The 27,988-nt window shown below is 38.3% G+C and overlaps 1 protein-coding gene across 2 annotated transcripts in view; it reads right to left on the bottom strand.

Annotated features, from left to right (window-relative positions):
• Positions 1-578: 578 nt before the first annotated feature.
• LOC117204248 (zinc finger protein 628-like) overlaps positions 579-27,988 on the bottom strand; it is a 103,838-nt gene continuing 76,428 nt past the window's right edge. For both annotated transcript variants that reach the window (XM_033441458.1, XM_033441459.1), the window contains exon 4: positions 579-8,142. In XM_033441458.1, coding sequence (XP_033297349.1) covers positions 7,096-8,142 — 1,047 coding nt within the window. In that variant the 3' untranslated portion in view covers positions 579-7,095. The remainder of the gene's footprint in view (positions 8,143-27,988) is intronic.

The raw sequence follows: 27,988 nt of genomic DNA, 5'->3' as shown, positions 1-27,988 counted from the left end.
ATCTTATCGATACACACTGATAGCCGACACAGTGTTCAAATTAAATATCCTAAAATTATCCTCAAACTCTGTTACGGTAATAACCTACGACCAATGATTTGACTTAAGATCAGACCAGAGTTAAATAGTTCACCGTGAACTCTATTACACGATCACCTAATCTATCAAATATTCTGCAAACTCGCAAATTCATAAACCCTTCGAATCTATTAAAAATATGTTAAAAAAAGGAAGGTAATCGGATGACGTAAGGATCGCGATCGCGAATTGCAAGGGGTAGTTTCTCCCGTACAGAGAACGATCCTCGAAGCACGGTCGGTCGTACCACGGCGGAGCAGGAAACGTCAAGCACAGTCGGTCTTTCAGTGACAGAACGATTTGCAGCTTCCCTCGGCCGTCCATAACGCAGTAAATCTGGCGTGCAGTGGAAATGGAGCGGCAGCGGGCGGACGTGGCTGCCTGTATAAAAGCTAACAGAGGCATCAGGCGTCATGGAACTATTTTCCTTAATCCTTGGATCGTTAATCACGCGCGAGAGACGGACACGATACGCGGTCCTGTCGACCGTCGCGTTTTTTTTTCTTTTTTGTTCTTTTCGAGAGACCGCACGAGATGGACAAACCAGCGTAAATTAAAAGTCTCGCCGTGTTTGTATCTTCCATATTCGCGCCTCTTCATTCTCCTTCTTCTTCGTTCGTTTTATTTTTCTTTTTTTCTTAGTTTATCATTTTCCTCCGCTATTTTTTCTTTTAGCTTCATTTTAATTTCCTCTATTTTTCCCTTTCCTCCCTACGCGCGCAAATGTTCTTATTTTTCTTCGTTTCCTTTAATTCTGTTTATTTGTTTGCTTGTTTGAAACTCGTTGACATTCGTTGGACATGTTCTCTATTCGCTTATATCCGCTTCTTTCGTTTAGTTTCTCTTCCTTAATAGTTTCTCCCTTTCGGTTCACTTTTTCAAGTCAACCTAATATGTTCGCCTTCCTTCGTTCATTCGTCCATCGTGGGACGATGATTATTCGCTTCGCGTTGTAAAACTTACACCTTTAATCGACTCGACTATATATATATATAACATAATATACGTAATTTATCGACTAAACCGAGTCATCGCGGCGCCGGACCAGCCCGCTCGCAGGGAAATGCGAGGCTCGAAATTTCTTTCTTTTTTTCTCCATTATTTCTATTATAGGTCGACTCTATTCCTCGTCTAACACACGAGCCTCTTTCGTGTAATAGGTAAGTATTCGTTATTATAGTCTTTTTCTTTGGCACCTTCTTCCCGCGAGCGGTCATTTTCTCTTCGTCGTTCCTGGCTGCCGGGCCACGATCATTCTATTCTCTTAGATAGCACCTTCGTTATTCGACTTCGTTTCACGAATGCGCGATACACACAGCAGCAAGTACGTCGTAAATTACTAGCTAAATGACTAAACGTTAATTCTGACGGAATTTGGGCAAACTGACCTCGCAAGAATCGAGCCTGGTTTACTTCTCCTCCATTTCTCTTTCTTAATGTCGTTCTTCGTACATCGTGGTCGGACTCGCGAGACTTTCTTCGGTTAACCGATGCCGCATTCTTTTCCCATTTTCGCGGGTGCAAAGACGAGCGACGTAATCGCGTGTCCCCGGAAATTACAGAAGCGAAGTGCGCCGCGACGTGGGATCCATACGGGTGAAAGATCGACTTGAACTTGGTACGAAACCGCGGTCGATCTGGGGATTTTGCTCTTTGCGTTCGACTTGGCGAAATTCGAATAATCGACAGAGAAACTATCGGTTAACGTTTCTTGGTTTCTTCGTTCAAATAATTCGTTAATTCGGGTAACACGTAGCGATGAAGAAATTCGATATCGAAAATGAATATTCATACTACTACGATTTCATTACTTCTGAATTACAAAGTTATTCTTTACGACGTTATACTTTCTTTATCTATCTGCGTGTAGAATTACATTTTTATATGCTGTAAAGTCAGAAGCATTTTCGTAAGATGATCTTTGTAAAGAGTCAAAGATATTAATATTTTCTTAATTATTTACAGAGAAAAAAGCGTCTAAGCGTTAAGAGTTGGTAAATATTCGAAAATACGCGGTGTAAACTATACGTACGTTGTAAGTCAGAAATAATTGTTGCATCAATATGTAATACCTGCGACTAACGAAAAATTACAAAGTAAAAATTCTATTAAATTCGCTAGGATGGAACGCAAAGAGCTATCGGTCTCCCAGCATTTCCGCTCTCGGTTTCAGGTTTGAGCAACGATCACGAAATCACAGCGTTCGCTAAAACGAGGCAAGTTGTGTACAAGAATAAAATATAGAAGAACCTTCTGTTTACGCATCTTTCACAGCTATATCATATCCCACGTTCTCCCGGGGACAAGTAACAGTCGCAGTATCCCGTGTCGTTAAAAACAGCTCAAATCGCCCACGACCGAACCAAGAATTTCTCTCGTCGTTCCTATATCACGCAGCTACTTCAAAGCAGATCTCGATCACCAGGACGGCGAAAGATCGACGCAAGCTATGCGATAACTTTCACGAAAAGTAAACGAGACATTGGCACTGGGACGGCACGTTTGCAACAACGATCGCTGTAGATCTCATTACTTATCCTTAATTTAATGTCTATTTTAGAAGACGGAATAACGCGCCGAATAATTTACCATCCGTCCAAGTGATCGATCTTCGTTCCCACCGGTGGACGCGTCCATCGTCGACGTTTCTATCCACGGATCCATCTCTCTCTCTCTCTCTCTCTCTTTCTCTCCCTCTCTCGTTGTCTCAATCCCTCTCCATCTCACTCTCTCTCTCTCTCTCTGCAGCCTGTTCACCAGGCGAGTAGTTATCGTAGCCTTGTGAATAGTTAAGACGCGACGAGAGGTTCAAATTCGATCGCAAAATCCCGGTCAGGGAACCGGACGGAAGTTGTTGGTCGATCTCGCGATCGACAGCGATCCAGCGTCCGATGGGAGATGAGCGAACGCTATACGAACGACTAACAAGTGTAAATGTATTTTCGGCGAACCTCGAGGATTCGAGTAACGTTGTTTGTATATGTATGTATGTAAATACATATATATATATATGTATATATGTAAACACGCACATACATATATATACATACGTTGTATGCTCGGAATCCTCGGAATTACGGAAACGAGTGGAACGACGATGTGAACTCGCTTGCGAGACCAGGTCCCAAGAGAATGAGCCGGCACTCTCGTTTCTGCGCTCGCGCATATGTGCATTCTGGACGATCTATCGTTTCATCGATGTGTATTTGTATGTATATGCATGTGTATGTATATATATGCGTACACGTATCAGGGACATACATATATATATACACGTAAACAGCAAAATGGACACAATTGGCTAAGAAGAGGTTTTTGAAAGAACCGTGGAGACCGTGTGATAATACACGGTGTCCTGGTCGGTTTTCTTTTTCTACTTGCGTGACGGCTAGAACGGAAAACACACGCTTTATTGCTAGATCGCTAGGTTTAAAAAGGATACACGGCTGGCTTTCCAAGGCACCGGCAACGCTTCCGAGAAGGGCCTGGCATGATTCGCGCCTATCCTTCGCATCCATGCTAACGTTGAACGCGTCGCTGCGTCCTTTGGACCTGAAGTCTATCGTTTCTTTCAATTGTATGCAACGTCTTTTGACCACCGGCGACAAGAGTTACGATCGATTGATCGTAGAAGTTACATAGATACCGTAGCGCAGAGCTAGAAAAATGACTAGCGGGATAGCACTGGTGCAAAGGAAGCAAGTATTGCTCTCTGTCGCTCATCGTTACGCGTTCTTACGCTGTCTTATTTGCATATGTGACACGTTCGGTCCATCACATCCCTATTCTTTTTGCTATCTTTTCACCTCTGTATTATAGGTACATGCAATAGTTCAATAGATCGATTGATTATAGAGAATGGTATTCTTTGGAATATTTCGAATCATCGCGTTGATCGTTTCAATGTAATTTATCGTTTAAACAATTGTCGTTTTAATTTATTCTTCTCTTCGTATTCTGTAAAATGTTTTAAATCTTTGAGCATCGAACGTTCGATGTTGTTAGATCGAAAGGTGGCAGTTTCAATGTAATTACTTTTTACATGGTCATTTGTTAAATTTAGTATTTCGTTGAGTTGGACTCATTGATTATATTCTTTGAAATGTCTGACTGTCAAGTTGAGGAGCGAAAGTTCTTATGCGATTACTTTTTAAACGATTACTTTTTTAATTTGGTATCTCGTAATGATACTTAAGTTAAGCTAATCTCGCGCAATAGAATACGTCGTTTGGTTAATGAAACAAGTTCGAGGACAAATTAAGAAAATAATTATAGCGTAAATTGAATTATTTTTCTCGTAATTAATCGACTGCCAAATATCACGGTATTTGTTTAACCACTCTCGTTACTCCTTCCACGTGTGACGTGTCTTTATTATTTGTTTTAAGGATAGAAAACATAAAGACGCAAGCAGACGCTATTTCAGGTGAAATTGTGAAGGAGGAAACTACTCGTGATATTCGCAGTCTAGGCTGTAGACCAGAGTGGCTAATTAATTTCAGAGGAAGAATAGCAAACATGATTGTTTCTCGTGAGATGCTGCTGCGAGAATCCTCCACTTGTAACGAATAATCTCGAGCTACACGTATAACACGGATTATGTTTCTAGCGCAGCTTTTGTTAATTAATTCTTGAAATTCAATATTTCGCGATACTTGCAGTCAAACAATTAAGTAGTTTGTCTAATCCCTATTAAACTACCACCTAAAATTCTATAAACCGTGTCTTTTGTATCCATCATTGCATATTTCTAAATAAGAAATTTACGTTTGTTTCATTTATCTGATTATTTTCTCGCCACGATTGATCATTTTTTATTCAAATAATAGAATCTCAGATCGAAACAAAAGGATCAAATCGAGAGGAGTTCAATTAATCCTCGTATATGTTCCTTCACAGGTTTTCTTGGAATTCAGGGAATTTTCGAACAATAGAGAAACACGATCGAGTCGGAAATAATGCAAAAGACACGGTAAGATCGATCGAAGACTAGCTAAAATGTTGCTTGGATGAAGATAAATATCAATCCGGTCCAAAGATACCACTCTTCTGCATCATTATACCAGCAATTCCGCTGTTTCTTTAGATTAATGGAATAAAAAGAACGAAACTGTAAGGATGCGAGTAAAGCAAGTTACCCTTAACTAGTTACAGTGAAATAGAAGCATGTTAACTCTTTACCGAAGTTCTAGGCTGGATAAAAAATGTAAACCTTCGCTTGTAAGTTATAATTGAGTCGCTCGGAAGCCACAACGATCAACCTCATAAATTAGAAGGTGAGAAATACGATGATGTTACAAATATTATTTCTTCAAATTTATGTTTGTTTTACTCTCTTGATAGATAATACTTACAGACGCGTGTCTTGTTTCTTTAAGAAATTGGATATTTATCGTACATTCGGGTAATACGATTGAGAAATTTAGAAAAAGAGCATCCGTCTTCCGGGATACGCAACTATAAAATTCGAACTGATCAACGATTTTCAACATATTTAAGTCACATATTACTTGAGAGTGAAATCATGACAATATTTATAACATACAAAGTATTATCAGGATCTGACAGTACTAGTTAAGGGTTAAATCAACTTAAAAAATCCAATTGCACCTAATGATTCAAACGTTAACTCGTAAATATAAGGAAAATCTTGCATCGTATTCGTTTTTTTTTAACTATTCTACGATAAAGTTCCATAAAAAAAATTTGATCAAAAGGGTCGCATTTTTCATATTAAATTGTCACGGAATCGGGGCCAATATATCAATCATAAACGTTATACTAGACGTTACATATTTTTCCACTAGATTTCCATTCAGGAGATACTTCCCGTCCAACCAGGAGTCGCGACGTGTCCTCGACTGCGTGGCATACGGAAGAATGATCGTTATCGCGTGCACTGTATAAAAATCGCATCGATTACGCTGACAGCTATTACGTAAACGAGTAGATCGCTCGTCGGTGGTGCACGAAGACGAAGAAGACAACAAAAACGAGCCGTCGTCGTCGACGTCCGTCGCGTTCTTTGGTTTCGAATCCTTTATCACAAATTAGTCTCACTAACGTTAAGTAGAAATCTTCGACCTTCTTCCACTTTCGTTTTTCTTCGTTCACTTCGTTCTTCTATTCTCTTACACGTTCGTGATAAGATTACAATCACGCGTGTACAGCCATCGTCGTCGACGATTTCTTCATTTCCACTCTTCTTCTCTAATTGACTCGTCTCGATGGGCAAAAATGGCTGGATGGATACGTGGTTCTCCTCTTCTTATCGCGCTCTAGACGTTTCTCGAATCTTCCTTTTCTTCGATTACGCACCAGAGAGAGGAAAGAACTCGTGAAAAAAAAATCGCAAGTTGAACGAGCCTCGAAAAATGGATCCGAAGACGCGAAGTTTGCGAAGCGTAGTTTAACGTTATCTTAAAAATATGCCGATCTCCCGCATCCTCCGAAGTTTCACGCCAGAATTTCTCTCGTTCGACTCTGAGAAGAGCGGACATCTCGCGTGGACGAACCTTCGAAAACTACCTTTGCGTACGTTGACGTTCTCTCACCTGTCTGCTCGCCCCTTGTTACGATCTTTTACTCGATGATCGGGCGAATTCTACATGAATGAAGCTTCGTTATTTTTCTTACGTCGTTGTCTCGTTTCTTCGAGCATCTCTGACACGGAAAGGGTGTTCCGCGGGATGTAACAAACGCGTTCAACGATACACAATACGCAAGCATCGCGGTTAAAATAATTCGTTTTTCTACGATCGTTGTATACAAGTGATTCGCTGTCGGTCCCTGAAGCGGTGCGCGTAAAGCAAGAATCGCCACGATTAGCTACTACCTAAAGAAAAACTTGCAACATCGAAATATCTTTGTGGCGATTGCGTACTTCGAGGAGTCGATTCGCTCACAATCGAAATTCATCCACTTAGAACAACCCTTCTCGCTATCGCAGAATCCCTAAACACCCGAGCTAGAAGACGCCGCAGCGAGTGACAAGAACGTCCGTACAATCCACGCAGTTTAGCGTTGGTGTATATGGGTGGTGAGATGCTTGGACAAATAATCCGCCCTGGCGAAACATTTGCCGCACATTTCGCAGTGATACGGCCTCTCTCCGGTATGGATACGAAGATGCCTAGTAAGGTCGCTTTTTCCGCCGAACGCGCGTCCGCAGAAGAGACAGACGAACGGTCGTTCGCCGGTGTGCTTACGTACGTGGAGTTTCAGGTTCTCCTTCGAACGGACGCACTTACCGCAAAAGGGGCAGGCGAAGCGACGTTCGCGCCTGTCAACCTCGTGACTGCTGCGAGCCAGGCTGATCACAGGATCCGTGTGTTCGGAACGATCGTCGTCCACGGCGTTGTCATCCGTGTCGCCAACCTCGCTGGTACCACCGGCTGATCTGCTGTTTCCTGTAGGAGCCTCGGTCATTTGAACCTCGACAGCCTCGCCGGGATTCTCCTGCACGCTGGCTGTCTCAGAGATGCTCTCTTCGCGAGCATTTTCATTGAAGGTTCCCCGCGTCTCTTCCTCACCTGGATTGGTAGTGGTGTCGCTCCCTGTCTCCACCTGCGATGGTTCCCCGGTGCTGGACACCTGGTCGCTTCTCTCTGCAGCCGCGGACACCGTCATCGCGCTGCTCTGAGGCTCCGGAGCTCGTTGCAATCGTTCCAACGCGTGGTTCAGTCGGTGCTTCTTGAAGGACTTTAGGTACCTAAACTGCATGCCGCAGACGTCGCAGGTGAAAAGCTTATCGGCCGGTAGGCGGGCCCGATGGTTTTGCTCCCGGTGTTTCACGTAAGCGGATCGGTAACGGTAGCGTTGGCCGCATTGCTCGCAGGTGAATGGTTTGTCGTCGCTAGCCTGGCCGGCGTGCTGAAGCAACGCGTGCCGTTCCAGCAACCAGGCGGAAGGAAACGTAGCCAGACAGACGCCGCAGCGACGCGCCAACCCCGCCAGACCGGCGAAACCGCCGTGACCTAGCAGGGAACCGCTTCCGCCGCCGCCACTCGTGCGTTCCACCAGGGCACCCCAACCTCCTGCATCCAAACCGAGGGCCAGCGACACCTGAAATGATCGTGGTCTGTTAGATGGAATTCGGCTAGGGTTGATTCGTGTATATAGCGACGTGGATGTGAGATGTTTTTCTTAGGATTGCTGGATCAAAGGACGAAGGTAGATTTTAGGAGTTGAATGACGAAGCGTTTTTATGGACTGTGGATAGCAGAAGTTCGTTAAGACGACAGTTTGTAGAAACGATGAGTCGATTTTCAATTGATATCGTTCCTGTTCTATGAACGATCTATGAGATCTTGGATTTAAGCTATTCGATTTTATTTAATTTTATGCTACTTTGTATATATTCTATATTTTACGCGACAAAGAACACCGGTAGTCTTTATGATCTAAGATATAGGATAGAAATAAAAATTAAGTAACCTAATTCGAATCTAATTTAAATTATCGTGGTCATCTATGAATCTATACATTACCAGGTCAGGGTTACAATTCCGATTCAAGCATATGATTCGTATAAACCCATATCGTATAAAACCATATTGATCGTGCTTGTTCTATCTTTTATTTTAATTATATATTCTGAATAACAATCGGTGATAAGCGTGTAACTGTAATGAATACGTATATATGTATAAAAATCGAGATGCAAACTGAAATTTAGATAGAAATGTAGAAAGGCATGCAGTATTAATATGTATTATAAGAATAGATAAAAGATTATCTTCAAAATAGGGCAAACTTACCAATATCATTTCTGTATATTTAGTACGTGAGTTATTCCTTCGTTTCATCGCCTCTGACACAGACACCCAAGTAATAGTATAATATGTACATCTTAATGTTTGTTAAATACGTTGAAATGAAATATAGAAATAATAGGAAATGAAGGATAATCAGTGTGTACTTCTAGTTAACTCCTCGCCAAACGATTACCTTACTATTTATTCATTTGATAATTTTGATTCTTAAACTGCATTATAAATTTCATAGAAAATATTACGCGAGGCAAGGAGTTAAACAACGACGAATGTTAGAAAACGAAAATCGAAAGCAAACGACCGCAAGGAGGAAAACATCAAAAAGGAGCAAGCGATAAGAAGCTATTCTACGACCAAAGAAACGGGCAGGTGTGAATTATCCCCAGAAAAAAAGACATCAAGGTTCAATGACCTATTGTTAACACAAACAGTTTGCAGCTTTTATTTCACAAATCGTTAATTTACAACTATGATATGCATTCGTTCGCCTAAGAACCGAAACAAAACGTCATTTTACACGAAACAAGGCGTAGTACCCATAATGATCAAGAACGCGTGTCAACGTGGTGAAGTTAGTTACGGACAAGTCTTTCTCTCCGATTTCATTTCCTCAAACGTCGAGAGATCCTGGTAATTATAATCGTGTTATACACGTGTACAACCTGTCGCCTCGAACATCGCTTTTTCTCTTTTCTTATTTTTTCCTTTTTTCTTCTTTCGCCACGCTGTCATAAACATCTTAAACCATTACACGCATATTTCCTTCGTGTTGAAACACGCACAAGCTGCGACCGACAAGTTCCATCGGAAGCGAATCTCGGTTAAAATTAACCAAGTTCCATCCGACGGGTACTAAATGCCTTAACCGTCGATTCACGCAAAAACGAAACGTTCCCCGTCTGTTTTCTATTCGCACGAAAATTTTCGCTATTAACAGCTCAAAATTATAAACGTTTCATTCGCGCGTCTTATATTCCAAAAAAAAAACTCGTCGTTTTCTATTTTATCATCGGAATCGCAGCTCGAACGCGTCTTCGAGCAACCGATGGACATTGTGTGTTCTCGTGAGCGGCGTATGATCCCTATGTGCACGAGAGCTTTCTTTCTTTAGCGATTTTCTGTGTGTACACATGTGTGTTGTACGTTTCTTTTCGTTCTCTTTCTCGTTTCTACTCATTTATATCGATCCTCCTCGCTCGCTCGAGGAGCCATCTAAAAACTTCCGAACAACGCGTAGAGATTACGTTTCTCACCTTCGCTATGCTTCCTTCTCTTCCTTTTGCCTTTTAACATCCGGAGACGATAGAACGGCGGGAATCGCGAGTACAACGAACGCCAGAAAGACGCATAAGCTTTCGGAGCACCATTTCTATTTTTCTTTTCCATTTCTTCTTCTTTCGTGTTCCCTTTATTTATCTCTATCCTCTGGCTGCTTCCCATCGTCGAGATATCCCGAAGATTTTCTACGAGATATTACGGTCGATCGAGACAACGAACGATGTACATGGGGCGGTCGTGTCGCGTCCGTTTGATCGTTGCGTCGATCGAACCGTTGCCTCGAGACGACCGCCAGCAGAGGAGCGAAATGCGAAAACGAGACGCGTCGATTCGTTCGCGCTACCTGTTCCTTGTCTACGAACGTAGCGATGATCGTGCCCCGATAATTCATGTACGTGTCCTATCGCGGCGCATAATATCTAAGATCAGCAAGGTCGCGCTAGAGTGTTTCTAGGCACATCACGCGATACTTTGTCTGCGTACTGGCTGGTACTCAACTTATGGAACGAGTATGACGGATACTGTATTGAAAAATACGAAATTGATTGTAAAATCGCTCGCGATAGTTGCTTGCAATGGTCGATTGCAATTACAGCATGAATATCGCATTCTAACTCCTTGTCTTACGATTTTTCTACTTTTTTCTTTACGTCCTATTTATATTTCGAATGAAAAATTCGAAACTGATGGATAAGAAAGAACAGAATTACGACCAAGTCTTTATACAAGTAATTTTGGAATTAGCTTTTCTTTCTTTCGTAGCTAATCTCTCCTAGTGACGACTATTATTTATCGTTACTTATTTTACTCTAAAACGCATTACTTAATTAAATTCTCAAAAAAAGAAAAAGAAAAAAACACAATAAGATAGATGTAATAGACACAATGAATCTTACTGGTCACGCAAGAAGGAATTTAATAAAAATTTCGATGCAACATCAGCTCCTCGTTCTGCATAAACGCGATTTAGCGGTATCAAACAATAACATTAAAATTAACACGTCGACTGTCGTAAATCGAATAAAACGAACAATCGTATCTGTAAAATTTTCGATACGCTTAACGTGCCTGTAACAACGTAAAGCACTAAATGCGGCATAAAGCGCTCGAACAATTTCATTTTTTAAAAGGTTACGTATTATATATGCGTATTACAATGAATCTCTGTGAAACAAGCGAAAGCACTTCACTCGCTATGGGTGAACGCATAAACTTTGCCCGGAGCTGCAGTCAACGTGTTACTTATCGTAGAAACTTCCGTACATATATCGAACGTTATACGATAGCACCGAAGTTAAGCATTAAGAAGCAATTTCATCCGATTCACGTGAGAATTGTGTTCGTATCGCGACGACTACGTATTATTTCATAATGGAGATTCCGTTGTTGGGGAATCCGACTTTTACGTCACAGAGGCACGCGGATAAAATTTTAATCGCGCAGGATGGGGCGAAGATTACTCGTTCGAACATTGACGTACACCGTACGTGACACAGCTCGTGTGCTTTTCACGTCTCGAGAAACGTTCACGCGGAAAAAGAACTTGTCAACCGGCTTGCGAACGAATCGGAACACGTACGTCCAGATAAATCCTTTAAACATCTTGTTTCCGTCTTCGTGACCTCTTTCGATGTTTCTTTCCAGAGATGTACGTGCTCCAATAATAGCTCCTTGCATGATCTTAGATCGTTATGCGTTTTGTTAGGCAATTTTGTAGGCCGGAGGTGAATTTGCAGGAGAAGATGTTGCAGCGATGCGAAAAATTACAGATATTTGTAGTCGGCTTTGTTCGAATTGAGTTAAGGTTTTTGCGGAGTGAAATCTGTGATTTCTTTGAATGTAACGCGAGTGAAGAAATTATGGCAATATTAAAATTGGAGGTTTCTTTTATCTACGTACAGAATACTATTCGTAATTGTTTTGTTGATCGTGAATTTCAATCTTTATAATTATTTTTTTTCTAATTAAGCATTTTATTTAGCAGTGATCAACATATTTTTACGTATTCAGCTATTATAATTATCGAACTATAACAGATTGTTGAAAACATCTGCCATATATGCATAATTATAATAGTTCATAATTAATGTTTTATCATTCTGAGAGAAAAATTCGGATTCAGTGAACGTAATATAGCTTAATGTACACCGATATTGTGCTTCTCCACAGCTGGAGATCAGAATTCAATAAAGTATAGAAAGCAGCATACGAGTATTGTAGGTCACTAACTGTTGGATAATAATACGTGCATCGTATCGCCTCGGTTAACTACGAATAGTATTATGCACGTTTAATCTCCATACATTCAATTAGACAAGGAAACATCTGAAAACTATCGTTTCGTAACAGAGTACGAGACTGATCAATTGGAACAGCCTTAACCAACGATCAAACGACTATATCGATAATTAAGAGTATCTTATTACTTTGATTTTTCATTTCCATATTGCAAAAAGCATCGCTGTACTCACTTTCAATATTCCCGTAAATCCCCAACGCTTGTAAAAATCATACTTAATCGTTCAACGAGCCAATTCTGCCATCTTTTTAAAAATTTCATTTTGGTTTCGCGAACGACGCAGCGTCTCGCGCGAAGCCAAACTTCTGGCGCGGGTTCGTTCGTTCGAGTGGTTCCTAAAAAACGGAGGCGACCGAGGCAAACTAGCTACGCGCATTACTTCTCTCATAACAATGTCACATTATCTCGTCTCTAATCACTAGCGTTTACTCGATTAAATCAAGCGATCTGGACGTCAGTGCTGGGTGTCGAGGTGTAAGTGCTGGAATGTAGGGTATCTTCGTATTATTATTTTTTTTCCATTTTTCCATTCTATATGTTCTATGTTGCTCGCTCTCTCTCTCTCTTTCTTTCTCTCTCTCTCTCTCTCTCTCACTCTCTGTTCTCATTTTTGTTCATTTTTTCGAAACGGCAATGGGCGTCGATCGATCTGTAAGTTCGCGACCGAGAGATTCGGGGACGCGGGTCGCGCGCGCGTGTCACACATCATCTGCAAAGCAAAAAATCTAAAATCTCTTGGTTGGCACACAAAACGAAACGATGTGGCATCACGCGGGCCTCCGGCATTGTGGCGCACGGATCGCCCGCCTGACTTCGTTACAAGTATGAAAAATATCCTGGCTTGGTTTTCCTCTTTCTGCTTCTTCTTTTTTTTTTTTTTTTACTTCATTTAAATACCGTTTAAAAAAGTTATTGCATCTGGGTAACCTATATTGTATAGGTACGTAACTTCATTTTTTCCATTATCGTATATTGTACAAATATTGTTGTAAGTCGGTACAAACGTTACTGTAGAAAACATAACAATTCGTAGGTTCCTCTCGTCTCAATCTTCCACTCTTTGCGTGTGTGTTATTTTACTTTCTCTCTCTCTCTCTCTCTTTCTCTCTCTCTCTTTCGTTCTATTCTTCCCTTATTTACCACTATTTTCGTTCATTCGTCTACATTTTCTCCCTTCTATCTCACTCTTTCTCATTCTTTCTTTTTCGCTAATTCTCGCGCGCTCGCTCTTTCTCTCGTTCCCTTTCGCTCGTTTTATGTATTTATCGTTACGGAAAGCTTAGTTAAGTGTTATACAATCTGTTTAGTACTATGCGAGATTCCGATCTACAGGGTGGCTTTCATGGTATTTGAACACTGCATTGCTCGTGTTGTCTCGTACGTTCCTGCGTGTATCTGTGTACGTGTCTTTCAGCGTATGTATTTATAAGTATGTGTGTGTGTGTGTGTGTGTGTGTGTGTGTTCTGCGGCTATCCGGAGCAAACGAGAAAGAACGAACCGAGGAGTGAATGTGGTGATCGAGGCTCGTCCACAGGACCAGAAGAAGCGATTGTCCTCTTCCTTACGAAATAATACGAGAATGAGAGAAATAGCGTGAAACAGATGGATCGTTTTCCGTCGATTCAATCATTCGTATACATTACAAGAAACAAACAAATTCGCAGTAATCTCTTGTGAACGATAATAACAATTATACGATTGTTTCGTATTAAATTGCCTGTATCGTTTGTTTCATTATTAAATTAGAATATAAGCGCATCCCTATGTTTTTAATTTAGAGAAAGAAATTTGGTTTCTGTGTATTTTTTCAACAGATCGTAAAACTTTAGATAATAACGTATTTTATAATCTTCTGATAAATAATGAATTTTGCAAATGTAAATTCTGTCGATCTTCTAAGAAAGAAATCGAACTAATTGTCACTTGGTTTCGTTAAATTATTCATTATACTTAACACCTCGTTATATATAACTATGAAATAACCGTGAAATTTCTTAATATAACGAAATTAAATCAACTATTATCCCTGTCCCTGATAACATATTCGCGTATTATCAAATCACAGCAGACTTTCCTAAACTATTCAGTTCCTCGTTCTAGAGAAGAAAAAACTTAATCTCTATTCATTACCAACGTATTATTCTTTATTCGCTATCAATAAACACCAACGATTTATCAATATATTCTATATTTCTACAATTTTCCAACCTAAAAAAGGCACGCTAATTATCAGTTCCAAATGCAACAAATTTCCCTAATGTATCAAACGAATTCCCTAATAAATCAAATCTCTTGCCTTAGAATATTTTATCTATCATTAGAGAATAACTAGAATTTTCTATTGTCATCGTACGTCTTCACGCGTTTCATCTACGATATTTCATCGCGACGAATTTCCTAAAAATTTTGAAGCGAACTCGACACGAAGTGATTTGCATCGAGCATTCGTGGACCTTGAATGAGGTGCTTACTAAGTACCGTAAAAGTGCGAGTCTGCATAACTCCCTTCGACAATTGCAGAAACGGACGTGTAATGGCCAAAATATGCGACGAGTGCACAAAAGCGATCAACGAACGTCCGGCGTCGTCGATCATTCTCGGTATCCTTAGCTTTCGCAACGTTCGCTTTTGCCGAAGTCAGGTGACGAACGAGTTTATCAACTTCCCTTGAACATTTAGCCTTTCGTGTCACATACACGGGACTTTTACGTATTAATTGAGCGAAGAATTATAAATTTAGTTTTCGGTCGATACATTTTGAAAAGGCAATACGATTCAAGAAATTAAGAAACTGTTAATTTTCCGTGACCGTGGAATATTTAAAAAATTATCTAATTCTCTCAGTAATATTTTGGATTTCGCGTATAATTCTTTGCAAGTAAAAGAATGCAGGATATCAGTGGCAATTTCTCTTCGTGCTTCGAATATTGAAATATTAGAAAAATCGCAAGAAAAAATGAGAACCTTTCTATTTTCCGCAGAAATATTTTATACTCCCGCTAAATCTCAATAGTTAAACGGATTTTTGAAATCAATAAATAGGAAAACTAATCAAACTAGGGATTGCACGTGTGTTCTGTGAGTTAAGTGAAAATAGGAGTAGAATTAAAATTTTGTAGAATATTTTGCGCAGTAGAACATGATCTAGGAAATTAAGAAACATTCATTATCAATTGATATTATTTATGTATTATTCGTATCGCAATCATTCTGCAATTTAGATTGCAATATCGATAATGAAATAAACTGTTTCTCACGGAATAAAGTATCGGTTCGTTAAACAGTTCGTAGAAATTAATAAACGGAAAAAAAAAGTAATTAAGGTATAGAACGTACGCGTATCCCGCGAATTAAATAGAAACGTCTTCGCTGATTTAATTTCCATTCGTTCTCGTTTTAATTTCTGTTAATTTGTTTATCGAGAATCGATGCGTTTATAGGGGGAGTTGTATCCCTCTAAACGAGTTTATTTCAACAGGAACGAATCGCACGCTTTGCTTTCTCGGCTTCCTGGTATCTCCCGTTAAACATTTAATATTTATTCTTGTAATTAATGAATGTTAAATTGATTCCACGATGTTAAACCCCGATAGATTAAAGTTTGATTAAAAACCATTCCATTTATGATGAATTTAATTTATGTTCATCAGTCGAATTAAGCTTTTAATAGAGTTAAAAATTAAAAGGCCGAGTTTCACTTTCTTCGCTTTGTAAAATATTATATGGATACTTCCATGAATATTTAATGAAATAATCTTTCGTTATATATGCCGCGGTTGATAATATTAATATTGGATTCTAACGCTTAATTAACTGCCGTGTAATTTATTTGCAACGATAGAAATTCAAAAATGATTCAAACATCTCGTAAGTATGAAGCGTTATGAACGTGTTAATAATCTTCCAGCATAACGTTCGTAATTATCGTTCAACTTGTACTTCATATTGTTTTTAGTAAGCAAAGTTTCCTTCAAGTATTTGTTATTTGTGCGTACGTATTTTCAAATTCCATTATTAAGATGCTGTTTTAATCATAATTGGAAGATAAGATAAAGCATAAGAGTATTAGTCCTGTAGATTTCCATATACGCACGTATGTCTTATATTTACTGTACAAAATATTTATAATTAATATGCGTGTTCTTTAAGAAGTTTCGTGGTATTTAGATAAAAAGTATAGTCATGACAAGTAAAAATGGTATAATTCAGAACAGAAATGCAAAGTACTCCGACATTTATTCATCTTTCCCACGATATAACTTTGTTAGAAAATTGTAGATGAAAGAAACTGTAACGGTATTATTCATTGTTTTATTATTACGATTATTATCACGAGAGAGAAATAACGATTTAAAAGCCAGCTTGCATTAATAAAAATTGCATTCGTAGGTGTTACGTACTTATCGAAGCTCTGTTATTTAAAATGTACTTCATTATCACGATTAATTCAAATAACGATATATTTCAAATCGATGGGTGTATCAACGAAGCTCGTTGTTAATTTTAATTGCATTCTTGATAAATAATTTTAATTGATAATCTATTTACGTTGTTTGCGTAAAGAGATAGCAAGTATTGTTCTCAATCTTTAATTTATCATGGCTTTGTATATTTTGACAATGTTATCGATAACATTCTGCAAGTTGCAAGTTATTAGCGTTAATAAACTCTCTTGTTTAACAGAAGGAATCTTGATAATAAAGCAAAAGAACTTTCGTAAGTAAACCTTATGAATTACGAGATATCTGAGAAGCATCTTGCACAATTGAACTGATATCGATAGCGAAATTTTACGAGTCACGAATTACGAGTATTAATAAAAATCGTCGAATAGTATTAAAAAATTCGTAACTTCTTAGATAATAAAACAAATAAAATTTTACAAGTAAATTTTACAAATTACAAGTTTCTCGTCTGTAGTATTTGACGAAGAATCATAAAAAAACATCTAGAATCTAAAGCTTGCAACCTGTCAATTCGCTAGTATTAGTACAATAAATTATCGCGGAATGAAACAATCTGCAACTGCCCAATCGATTGAAATTCCATTACATAACAAAGAAACCGATCTAAATTAATTAAATTCGTAAAATATTTCCCAGCTCCACGAACTCGCCCGTTCGCTAATATTTCTATGTACTTGTTAAATTATTATATAACAATTGAAAGATGACCAACCGATCAGAATTCCATCGTATAACCAACAAACGATTCGAGATTAATTAAATCCACAAAAATGTCCGTGATCTCTTCTTTTAAACGAGCGAGTCTGGCAAATGAGGAAAAACCAATTCCAAGATTCGCGGCGGGGAAAAAAGAGAAGAGCGACGGTTTAATAGAAAATTTCACGAACCGTTTGTGGCAGCGTTCCGTGCCGAGTACCGGAAGAGAAGGTCGCCCGTTTGAAAACGCTACCATGCCGCAACTTTTCGCGTCCAATGAGCCGTCGCGCGACATTTTTCAACCGGTCCGCCTGTTTCCCTGTGGAAAAAGTTGCCTCGCCGGTGCCGGGATAGGCGTAGACGAATGAGAAAAGGTGAAAGGGGCAGAAGGTAGGATCGAGATCGTGATACACGCCCCTATTAGCGAAATTCGCTGTCGAGAAACGGGGTGACGAGAGAAACGACCACGTGCTCCGACGAGATGACGCGATATGCGACTCTGTTCCGAGAAAAAAGAACGTTTACGACGCGAGCGGAAAATCCCTGCCCCGAAGTGATATCTCAACGCGTTGTTCGCAAGTTTACTCCAGCTTGCGAAATACTCTCAATTATGTACACATTTCTTTGTCCTTGTTGTCGTTGTTCGACTTCGGAGTATTTTAGAAGATGGCGAGTTCGAGGAAGTTAGCACAACGGGTTAAATAATGTAACAGATTGTGTAATAAGTTCATTTACGTAAGACTTATTTGTCCAACGACGCGCAAATATCCGAATACGTATTCTTTCGTACGATCGATCGTACTTTGCAATTTTAGAAGAAGGATTTTTGCGTTCATCGAGTTATTTGATCGTTACTGGTGAAAAGAATTTTTCTAAATATTAAAACAATTAATAGTTCGATATTAATAAGCACAGTGTATATGTATCAATGATTTCAAGTAAATTACTTCGAACGATCTAGAGTTACTTTTATCATATTACGACAGACGTTTGTAACATAATACGTTTCTTTGCTAATGATTGCTTATGTTTATTTTTCCTCTGTTAATCAATCAATTACGCAACTGTAAGCAGCATTACTCGTTCTTCTTATTGCAACTAACATAAGTAACTTTTTACGCTATTCCTTCAAACGTAATATTTATGTTAGCATAATAGTTATGTTGCATAAACGCATAGAAATCTGTAGCCTAGCCATTTTACACAGAATCCGTTTTTGACACGATCATTAATACGTATTCCCCTGTTTTAAAAATTCGAAAGTATATGCTTTTTGCATCTGGCACCAAAAATACACGAAATCTAGATCGTTCCTTCTAAATTCTTCGTCATCTTATTACACGACCAAAGGGTTAGTAACCAAGGCTGAGAAAAAGAAACATTTAAATCCTTTCCAGTATAAAACATTCAATAATTTAAAAGAAAACGTCTTTATTCCGATTCAAGCAAATATCCTCTCCAGAAAAGGTTAGCAATCACGTCACCTCGTCTTTCAACACGTTGACTACCACGCGAATTTTACATATTTTACTGCCCCCTGTGAGCTGCGACAAACGAACGAAGTATGCTACGTCGCAACCTGACTGCGGATATTTATGCAAACTTGTATTTTTCTAAATACAAATAATTTAGAGGAGTGAAATTTAGTTAGAAAATTGTTTTATTCGTCAAATGCGATGCAAGCTACTGTATTTTGCATATTATGCACACGTTCTATGCATTTTTGTATCTCCAAATTAATTCTCGCGAGATATCGAATTGTATCTACGTGCTTGTTCTCTGACAATGTTGCCGAAATCGTTCGCATCGTTAAGAATTTTCCAACCCGTGAGATTTACCTTATTTTAATTCTAAGGGATCTAGCGAAACGCGGATCTGTTCGATGACTGCCGTGGCAGTCGACGGTGTCAACCAAATAGAAACTCAGTCTAAAAGTTCCTTCGAGACAGAAGCAGAAGAACGCATGTGGCCCTGTGGTAGTCGCGCAACCCTCCACTAACTTCGCCAAGGTTACAGCCTAACTTCTCTCTAGGTAGAAGTCCGAGCATGTACACACGTATGCATAAACCAGGTCGTTGTATGGGATAGACGTAGGAACGTGTCACCGGGTGACCCGCTCCGCAAACTCGCGAAACGCGCGTCGCCTCGAACTGGGGTAGTAGGAGCAGTCTCGGCGTGATCGGTCGCACGGGGGTGGTAGGCGTAGGCCTGCCACCTTCCACCTACCACGCTCTTACACATACACGATCATATACACGTTCACGTACACGAGCAACCTTCGAACGGGTTGTACGTGTCCCTCGGGTCGCGGCAACGAGCGCTAAGCGTTCACCTGTCGGTACAATCAAGGACAAAATTGAAAGAGGGTCGGTTGGCGGTACTTGCTGGCTCGCTGAATCGTTCGTTATGCAACGGTCGGGTTAAACGCGGCTGCAAAGCCCACGATATTGATTCGGGATTAATTTTTTTAGCCTGTTTTGGGGTAGTTACAGGAGGTCGAGGATTTTGTTATCGAGAAACGGATTGAGGGGGTTGAAGAATGATTTGGCGAAATGTGTGAGCGAGTTGGAATTCGTGGTTTATTGGTGGCTTTGATCTTAAGCTGGTATCAGCAGATAGATAGGGGAACGAGGGCGTTGGTTGAGTTATTTCGTTTTAGCAACGGTGTTTTTGATGTTGGATTGCCAAGCAATGTAACTGATTGTACCGAGATTTAGCAGCGTGAGTTTTATAATTTCGAATCTTTTAATTATTCAGGAAAGCGACGAAAGAACATTACCATTATAACTATCGATGCGACGATTAAGATACGATATGAAACTTGCAGCAAAGAGATCGAAACGAGAGATACACGAAGAAATACGTAATGTGATCGTTTGGGAAACAACAAATTTGACTGAAGTTCAATTATTTTTACAACTCTGGTACTTACTCTTAACATTCTTTCACGTGTTCGTACTATACAAAAAGAAAAAAAAAGAAAATCAAAATTGCAAATGAAATATTATTTTAACGTAACGTTAACCCTTAATGGTTTCCTTCGTACCAATGGAACACGAGTTAACGCGTGACATTATCAAGCAAACTGGCTGGGTAAAAAGTGGAAAAAGTCCAAAGTTCGCGTAACACGAGTCGTTATGCGAATCACGAAGCCCGATTCGATAAATCCCCACTCGAATTAGTGGTGGAAACGGTTACGACCGATTCGTTTCAGAGAACGTCCAGAGGCGAACCAACGTCCAGCGAATTTTGGTCGAGACTGTATGTAGGTCGCGTAGGTGGGAGCGTGGCGGTGTATCAGTGCACGCGTAGGCGTGCCTGCCTACGTTTGGAATTGCGCAGGTAGGCGTGACTTGGGGCGGCGCCAGGTGAATACACCCCTGACCTCGGTTCCGCAACTCCACGCGTGTCTTCGAACCTATATCGGCTTTCGATTCCCATGTCCAAGCCATGCAGTAAGAATCATCGATGTTGTTTCCTACTTTCCTTTCTCCTTCGTGCAATTAACGCGTATTCCATTCTTTTTTTATATCTTTGTTTTATTCTTGAAGTTCTTTTAAATTGGTTGATTTTTCATATATGCATATTCTTAAAAAATTTTTTTAATTAATCTGAAATAGGAGCAGATTCTAAATTTTGTAATTTAGCTGGGGTTTATCTTTTTCTAAGTCAATTATTTCTTTTTTGAATTCCCAAAGAACTATTAATATCCTTATCGAGTAAATTTCTAGAGATTGCTACTTCAAGAGAAAGAATATTTGTTTTGTAAGAAATCAAAACGTAATTCGTAGATAGTGGACAATAATCGATGGATTTAATGGTTTGAATTTGGAATATTTTTAAGAAATCTATGGTAGAAACAGAAAACACGCGTTAACTGATTTTAGTTATTTGCAAATTTGCGAAAGAAAACGAACGATATGAAAATTTCGTTCAAACGTGTACGAATCCCTTTGAATAATTCTACGTTGATTAAAGTTCACTTAGATAGGATATTCTTGCAGTTATTAGTCGGGAACAACTTTTCTTCGAGATATTTTTCTAACAATGCACCAGTGTGAAGATACAGTAAGATACATTTCCTGATATATTGGTTATCGAATGAGTCTGACAACAGACAATCCGTTTCTCCTTACGCTTCACACGTAGATAGATAGTAAGTATATTATATTCTCATAGTTTATCTTTCTCGTATCATATTTTCGTAAAACGAGTACTCGTGTAATTTTTCACATATGTGTTATTATTAGAATTTTAAAAATTGCATCTAAAATATCCAAATTACATTATCCTTACTGCGTTAACCTACCGTGGATAATATAATTATTTTTATTGTAAAATTATATTTGTAGATTACACGGGAAAGACACGATAGGTTTACTTTTGTTGGTTTTCTAACTTTGATATCACTATGACTCATAAGGAGAATACACAAGGTATAAAACTTCAACGAATATGTATGTAAATATTTAAAAAATACGTAATAACCCCAGGAAGTTTTCTATGAGAATACCAACCGTATAATTAATTTTACTACAATCAATATTTTTGAAATAAAAGTTGTTAAAAGTTTGTTAAAAATAGATATTTAATCCCAAAAGAAAATAAAAAGCACAGCTTTGGTAATGTTTGGTTAGTTGGTAGAATATTGAATTTTAAAATAAATAATGTGATCTATCGCGTTTCCCCTCTTTAGTTTTTATTTTTTAACCAAATTATATATGTTCTTCATTTTATTAATAACATGGAACGAATATTAACATCTTAATGACGTTATTAAATTAAACCATTGTTGGCGATTAGTTCAATGAAATAAGATAAAATGTACAAACCAATGATTCTTACTGCGTGTGATTTCATTCTTGGTAGATTTTCCGAAAACTATTCTGAGCTGTTTTCAACTCGTTGGTATACTTTTACAGTGCTACCTACTTCGAAATTACTTTGCGAAGTTCTTCGGCTACTTAGCCGACGGAATCTCGGGTTTTCGTGAAACTATTCTATTTCTCTGTGCAACTGCAAAATTACCTCAGATAATTTCACTAGTTGAATCGAACTGTTTCACGAACAGATAACATCCAGCTATATTCACGCTATTTAGCTTTCTTAATTCCCTGTAATTCTATTCGTGTCGTTTCCCTCTTAATTGAAACGAAAATCACTTTCCTTTTCCTTCGGATATTATATTAGGTTGCCCCCAAAGTTTCTTTCGTTTTATAAGGAAATAATAGATGCACGATATCTCTTGTCTTATGTTTTTGTTTTATTGAATTTTGTTCTATTGGGAAAAAAAACGAACCATACATAATCCAATAAAATAATATAAAACAAAAAATGTTGCGCATCTGGCATTCTCCTATAAAACGAAAGAAACTTTTGGAACAATCTAATGTTATACAAGAATTAAGAAAAATTACTCGAAAGAAAAAGAAGCAAGATCTAAACTTCCATCGCTGTTAAAAGTAACAAAACCGTGATCAACGACAATCAAATTTTGCCTGAATATGATGCCATTGTTAATCTTTTCGTTTCAGAAGCTGACGATCGAATTACAAATAAATTACAAGTAATTGTAAGCGATTTACGAACAATTTCTACGTATTTCTAAATATTAAAATCGTTTGCATTTGTCAAACAATAGCGAAAAACATGGCAGATGTGTGTTTATCTATTCAGTACCTGATCTGAGAAGGAAATAGTTTATGATACAACGAACACGTAATTAATTTGTAACATGTGCTTCTCTAAAAAGCAACAAATTACAAAACTTGATATGTTACTGTCCTATGACAAAAAATTTTACGAAACTCTGTATAAATATTTAAAATATTATCGAAGAGAGTTGCGCGCACTTTAACAGTTTACTCTTGAACGATAAAACCTATGAATTATTAAGATATGTTTCGTCCCTGTAATTTTGTTAACTAACATTTTAACTACCTAAATGGAGATGGCGTAGATCCACGAATGTTCACGCACCTACGATTTATTTATCACAACATAAAATACGATTATTGCTCTCGTTAGTAGAAGCTTACTCCTCCTACGAATATGCAACGCTTTTCTAAATGTAACACGTGGAAATTACTGTATTTCTACGTACAGTTACATTAGAAATTTCTCCTCGTATCTAATTTCATTCGTCAATATTTTTCCAGACTACTATCTATCACGTTTTCTTTTTTATCAATTCTTGGATATTTTATACGATCACATCTTTTTGCTCGTATCAAAGGTTTAAAAATTTATTTCAGAAACCTTTTTAATTGTTCTAATATTCCTAGAACCAAGTGACAATTAAGTATCTTTCTTCTACGTCCTTTAAAAAAAAAAAAAAAATTGCATTCGTTGCAATGATAGATCAAACATTTCCATATACTTTTACATTTAATTCCTCTTTCCTACGAATAAAATGATTTTAGAAAGGACATTTACGAAGCTGTTATGCCTTTCGACGTACAAACGCTTCTAAGTTTCCTTGTTTTTTCGAGAATTTCCAAAAAAATATTCAAGAAGGAAAATCATATTTTTTGCATTAAGTATTCCTATAAAACCTACCCATACTTCAAATTCAATTCCTTCTTTCCGTCGATAAAAAATTTGTATTATCTCTCGATATGTGAATTGTCCTCAAAGTATCTAATTACTTCGAACCAAACTAATTAAATTTTTCATTCTCAATTGCTCGCTTTTCTCCAAGATTTGCACTTTACGTACAACCTAAATTCGTGCATTTCTTCTGAGAATATCCCATTAGTTTATTTATCCTTTATCTTCTTGCAGCATGAAAATTAAATCAAGTAGATATTTCTGACCGATTTTCTGGAACTGGCCCATGGACGAGGATCGATCACCCTTAATTCGCACGGATTCTTACAAATATACTCACGGCGAGGGTAAAATTCCGAACAAACGCATCCGACCGCTTTTTCCCCCCTCTAATACGTTATCTCGCCTCTTTTCTATTTTTGTCATATTTCATTTTGAATTGTTGAGCCAAAGCGTGAAAGCGCAAATACGTAATGGCGATATTGCTAATCGAGTGTCCGAACGTCGTCTCTCAATGTCGCTTCGCGGGATGATTTGCTCCTTTCATCTCTTCGAAAATTCCTTCTTTTCGTCATTTTACTCGATCATTTTATTTTTCTGCTTTCCTTTCCTTCTACCACGCACCGGAGAAGCAGCACCTTCGACTTCGCTGCTCGTTTCCGCGAGAATTATCGTCGCGAGAAGATCGGTTTTTCCGATCCAAAGCACCGCAAATGATTGGTACGACCGCGAGGATTCTCCCGTATTTCTTTTATTTTTCTTTCGGTTAAGGAAAAGTACAATTTGCGATTATTTTTCTTTCCTTTAACTCGGTGGAATTCCTCCGTGTTGCGGAGCAATACGAGCTACGAGTGCACGTACCGTCATGGCGTCGCGACGATAATTCCGTGGAAAACCGCGGTGTGTAAGAATGAACACGATGTAATGGAATTCGCGTAGTATAAAAGCTCTGAATTCCCGTGAAAGTGGGTTATGCAATCTTTTTTTATTTTTTTATATTTTTTTTTTTTTGGTCGAGACGCGTGTTCCCAGGGTCGACGTTAGCTTCCTTTTTTCTCCGGGAATGGCAGATTAGTTTCTTTTCTCTATCGCGACGGCGCTCGAGATCTCTCGAACGTGCCGCCGTGTAGCTTCCGTTCCGCGCGTTTCCGTTGCCATCGATCGATTCGACGAAAGGAACGAACGCTGTTCTCGTTCGAACTTCTTTCTTTCCCGGAGGAGTAAAACGGCGAATCGAGGAACTTGAGCGCGTCGATAGTACGTAAAATTGCAACAACGAGTCTGCGGCGGCTTAATAGTTGATCATATTCGGTGTGATGTAAAAATATCGTGCGAAATGGTTACGAGGTGGCTGTGTGTATGATCCAGCGAGAAACGTTTCACGGTACGTTTCGCGGAAGCGGAAATGTGATCGATTGGCGGAAACACGGGCGAAACGAAGACGCGGCTAACGTCGATCCTGTATGTGCGGTGTGACTTTGAAAATCGTACAAAACACGGATCACAGTAAAATAATAGAGCATTCGTGCCCAATGTACAAACAATTAAATATATATATTATATATATATATCATATATAATATATATAGTATATATAGTTTTCTACCTAAAAATTTCGTCAACATGTTTTCTTTTTCTTTTTTTTTTCCTCCATTTCTTTCTTCGTCGCGCTAGGTTGTTGATTCACAATTTTTCCTTCGCTTCTTTTTTTCTTTCTGTCATTTCTTCCCTTCTCTTTCGCCCTAATGTTTATCATAATGTTAATAATTATGATTAGGTGTCCCCGTAGTTTTAATGCCTATGCATCTTTATCGTGTATATATATTATATATATATGTATGACGCTTCATATATATATATAATATATAATAAACTTCAACTTCTTAACCTAGATATTCATACCTATAGGTAATTTCAGTTTAAATTAGTTCCCCTATTCACATATTGTTTCGTCTATATCAATATGCCGGTGTATACAATAGTTCTATGTAATGTATCACTAGTCATATCCAATGTATGTATATAATATATATATATCTATATATATATATATATATATGTATATCATAGAATAATATTTCTATGTGTGTATGTATGTACAACGCCTCAGTATCTCCTTTATCTATCGTTTATATAGTACAATCGCTCTTTTCCTCTCTTTTTTCATAATATATATATATATTTATATATATATATATATATTGCATTATATACTAAACTATTAAAATACTAGTATAAATATCTCTTGACATACAATATATATATTTTTTCATATATATATATATGTATATATATATGTATTCATTTATTTATTTATTTATATATGTATAGTGTAGCGTGATTTTGGCGGAGCCGAAGAAATGGTTTCGAGTTTATCGATTATTTTTACTCTCTTTTCAGATCTTTTTTGTTTCTTCTCAAAACGATATATGTATGTATATATGTATATGTACATATATAATATATACGCAGCACGATGACATTTCAACGTCTCCGCGACGTTCACTTCTTTTCTTGCTACTCCGCTCTTTTCACCCCTTTCGCTTCCATCTTATCGTCTTCTCCCCTCACACACTCTCATTCGTTTTCTCTTTCTTTCTCTCTCTCTCTCATACTCACTTGCTCTCTGTCTGTTTATACAGTTATTGCTATTGGATTCATTGCATAGTAGGTTCCCCCGTGTGAACTGATATTACTCACTTGTTTATTCCTTTAGTCTATTTTTTTCTCTTTTTTTGTTTCACCCCGTCTGTCGTGTTGCTCCATTAACCATTTAACGTTCCGTGTTCCACTGCGTTCGTACGCGAGCGCAATTCTTCCGCGTTGCAGAAGAGAAGATGTCGAGCGACGCCCTTCGACTTCGGTTCGCCTCGTCCGGACATCAATCGCAAAGGAAAAGTATTTCCTTGTTTCGTCTCGAGTCCTCTTAGCCGTACGGAAGCCATACACGAAGATGTTGCCCGTAAAAAACGGAGAAAACTGAGTCGAAAAGAAGCACCACGGGAACAGATGACAGCTACGATTTTTACAAAATTCTCGCTCTACAGTTTTCACATTTTTCTCCGTCTCTGGGGGGCAGGATATTCCCTTTCGTACGTTTTCACGCTGTACCGTATGCTTTTTCTATTATACTGCGCTAGCTGAAGAACCATAAATGGTTACAGAAATATTTTCTTGTGAAACGAGTCGTTGAATATCGAACGAAAGTAGATACTCTGAAACGAAAGTGACGAGGGTTGCTTCCGATTGAGCAATCAAAGGAATTATTCATTGACCCCGGTTGTATCATTTCCCTCAGGTTTTGGTGATTGTCGAGCACCAAATGTAAGTTAAAATCATTCGACTCTTTCAACCCTTCGTCTTATGCATCTTTTGCAGCTAATCCACTCTTTCGAGAGTAATTCGTCGCGAGATAAGTTTTACATTCATTTAAATTTCAGTATATTTTATCGTTGCTCGCGTTATTAAGAGAAAAATTCGTCTCGGAAGGGTCCAAAGTGAGAGTTAGCTGTTTGCTATCGTGACGTTCTGTCAGATGATACAACGAGGATTATTAATTATACACAAATTATATACAATTTGCGTTTGTAATAATCCTCGATCGGAAAAATCGAAATTAAAAGTGAAAATTTGTTACGGGTAAAATCTTCCTTTATCCAATGGAAACTATTATTTCTGACACGAGTGTGACTTTTTTCCTTAATCCATTCGCTGCTACTAAAATACGGCTATTGCGCGCCTGGAATTTAATGTTTTCTCTTTTTGCTACAATGTGCTTTTATTTTAAGCAATAACAGGTATTCTAATATACAGTGCAATCCGCTGCTTCGTTTAATCGTTTAATAAA

This window comes from Bombus bifarius, unplaced genomic scaffold (assembly GCF_011952205.1).
Source record: "Bombus bifarius isolate JDL3187 unplaced genomic scaffold, Bbif_JDL3187 scf7180000007977, whole genome shotgun sequence".
NCBI classification, from domain to species: Eukaryota; Metazoa; Arthropoda; class Insecta; order Hymenoptera; family Apidae; genus Bombus; species Bombus bifarius.
The sequence above is the reverse complement of the archived record's forward strand: the minus strand, read 5'-3'. Positions and strand labels throughout refer to the sequence as shown.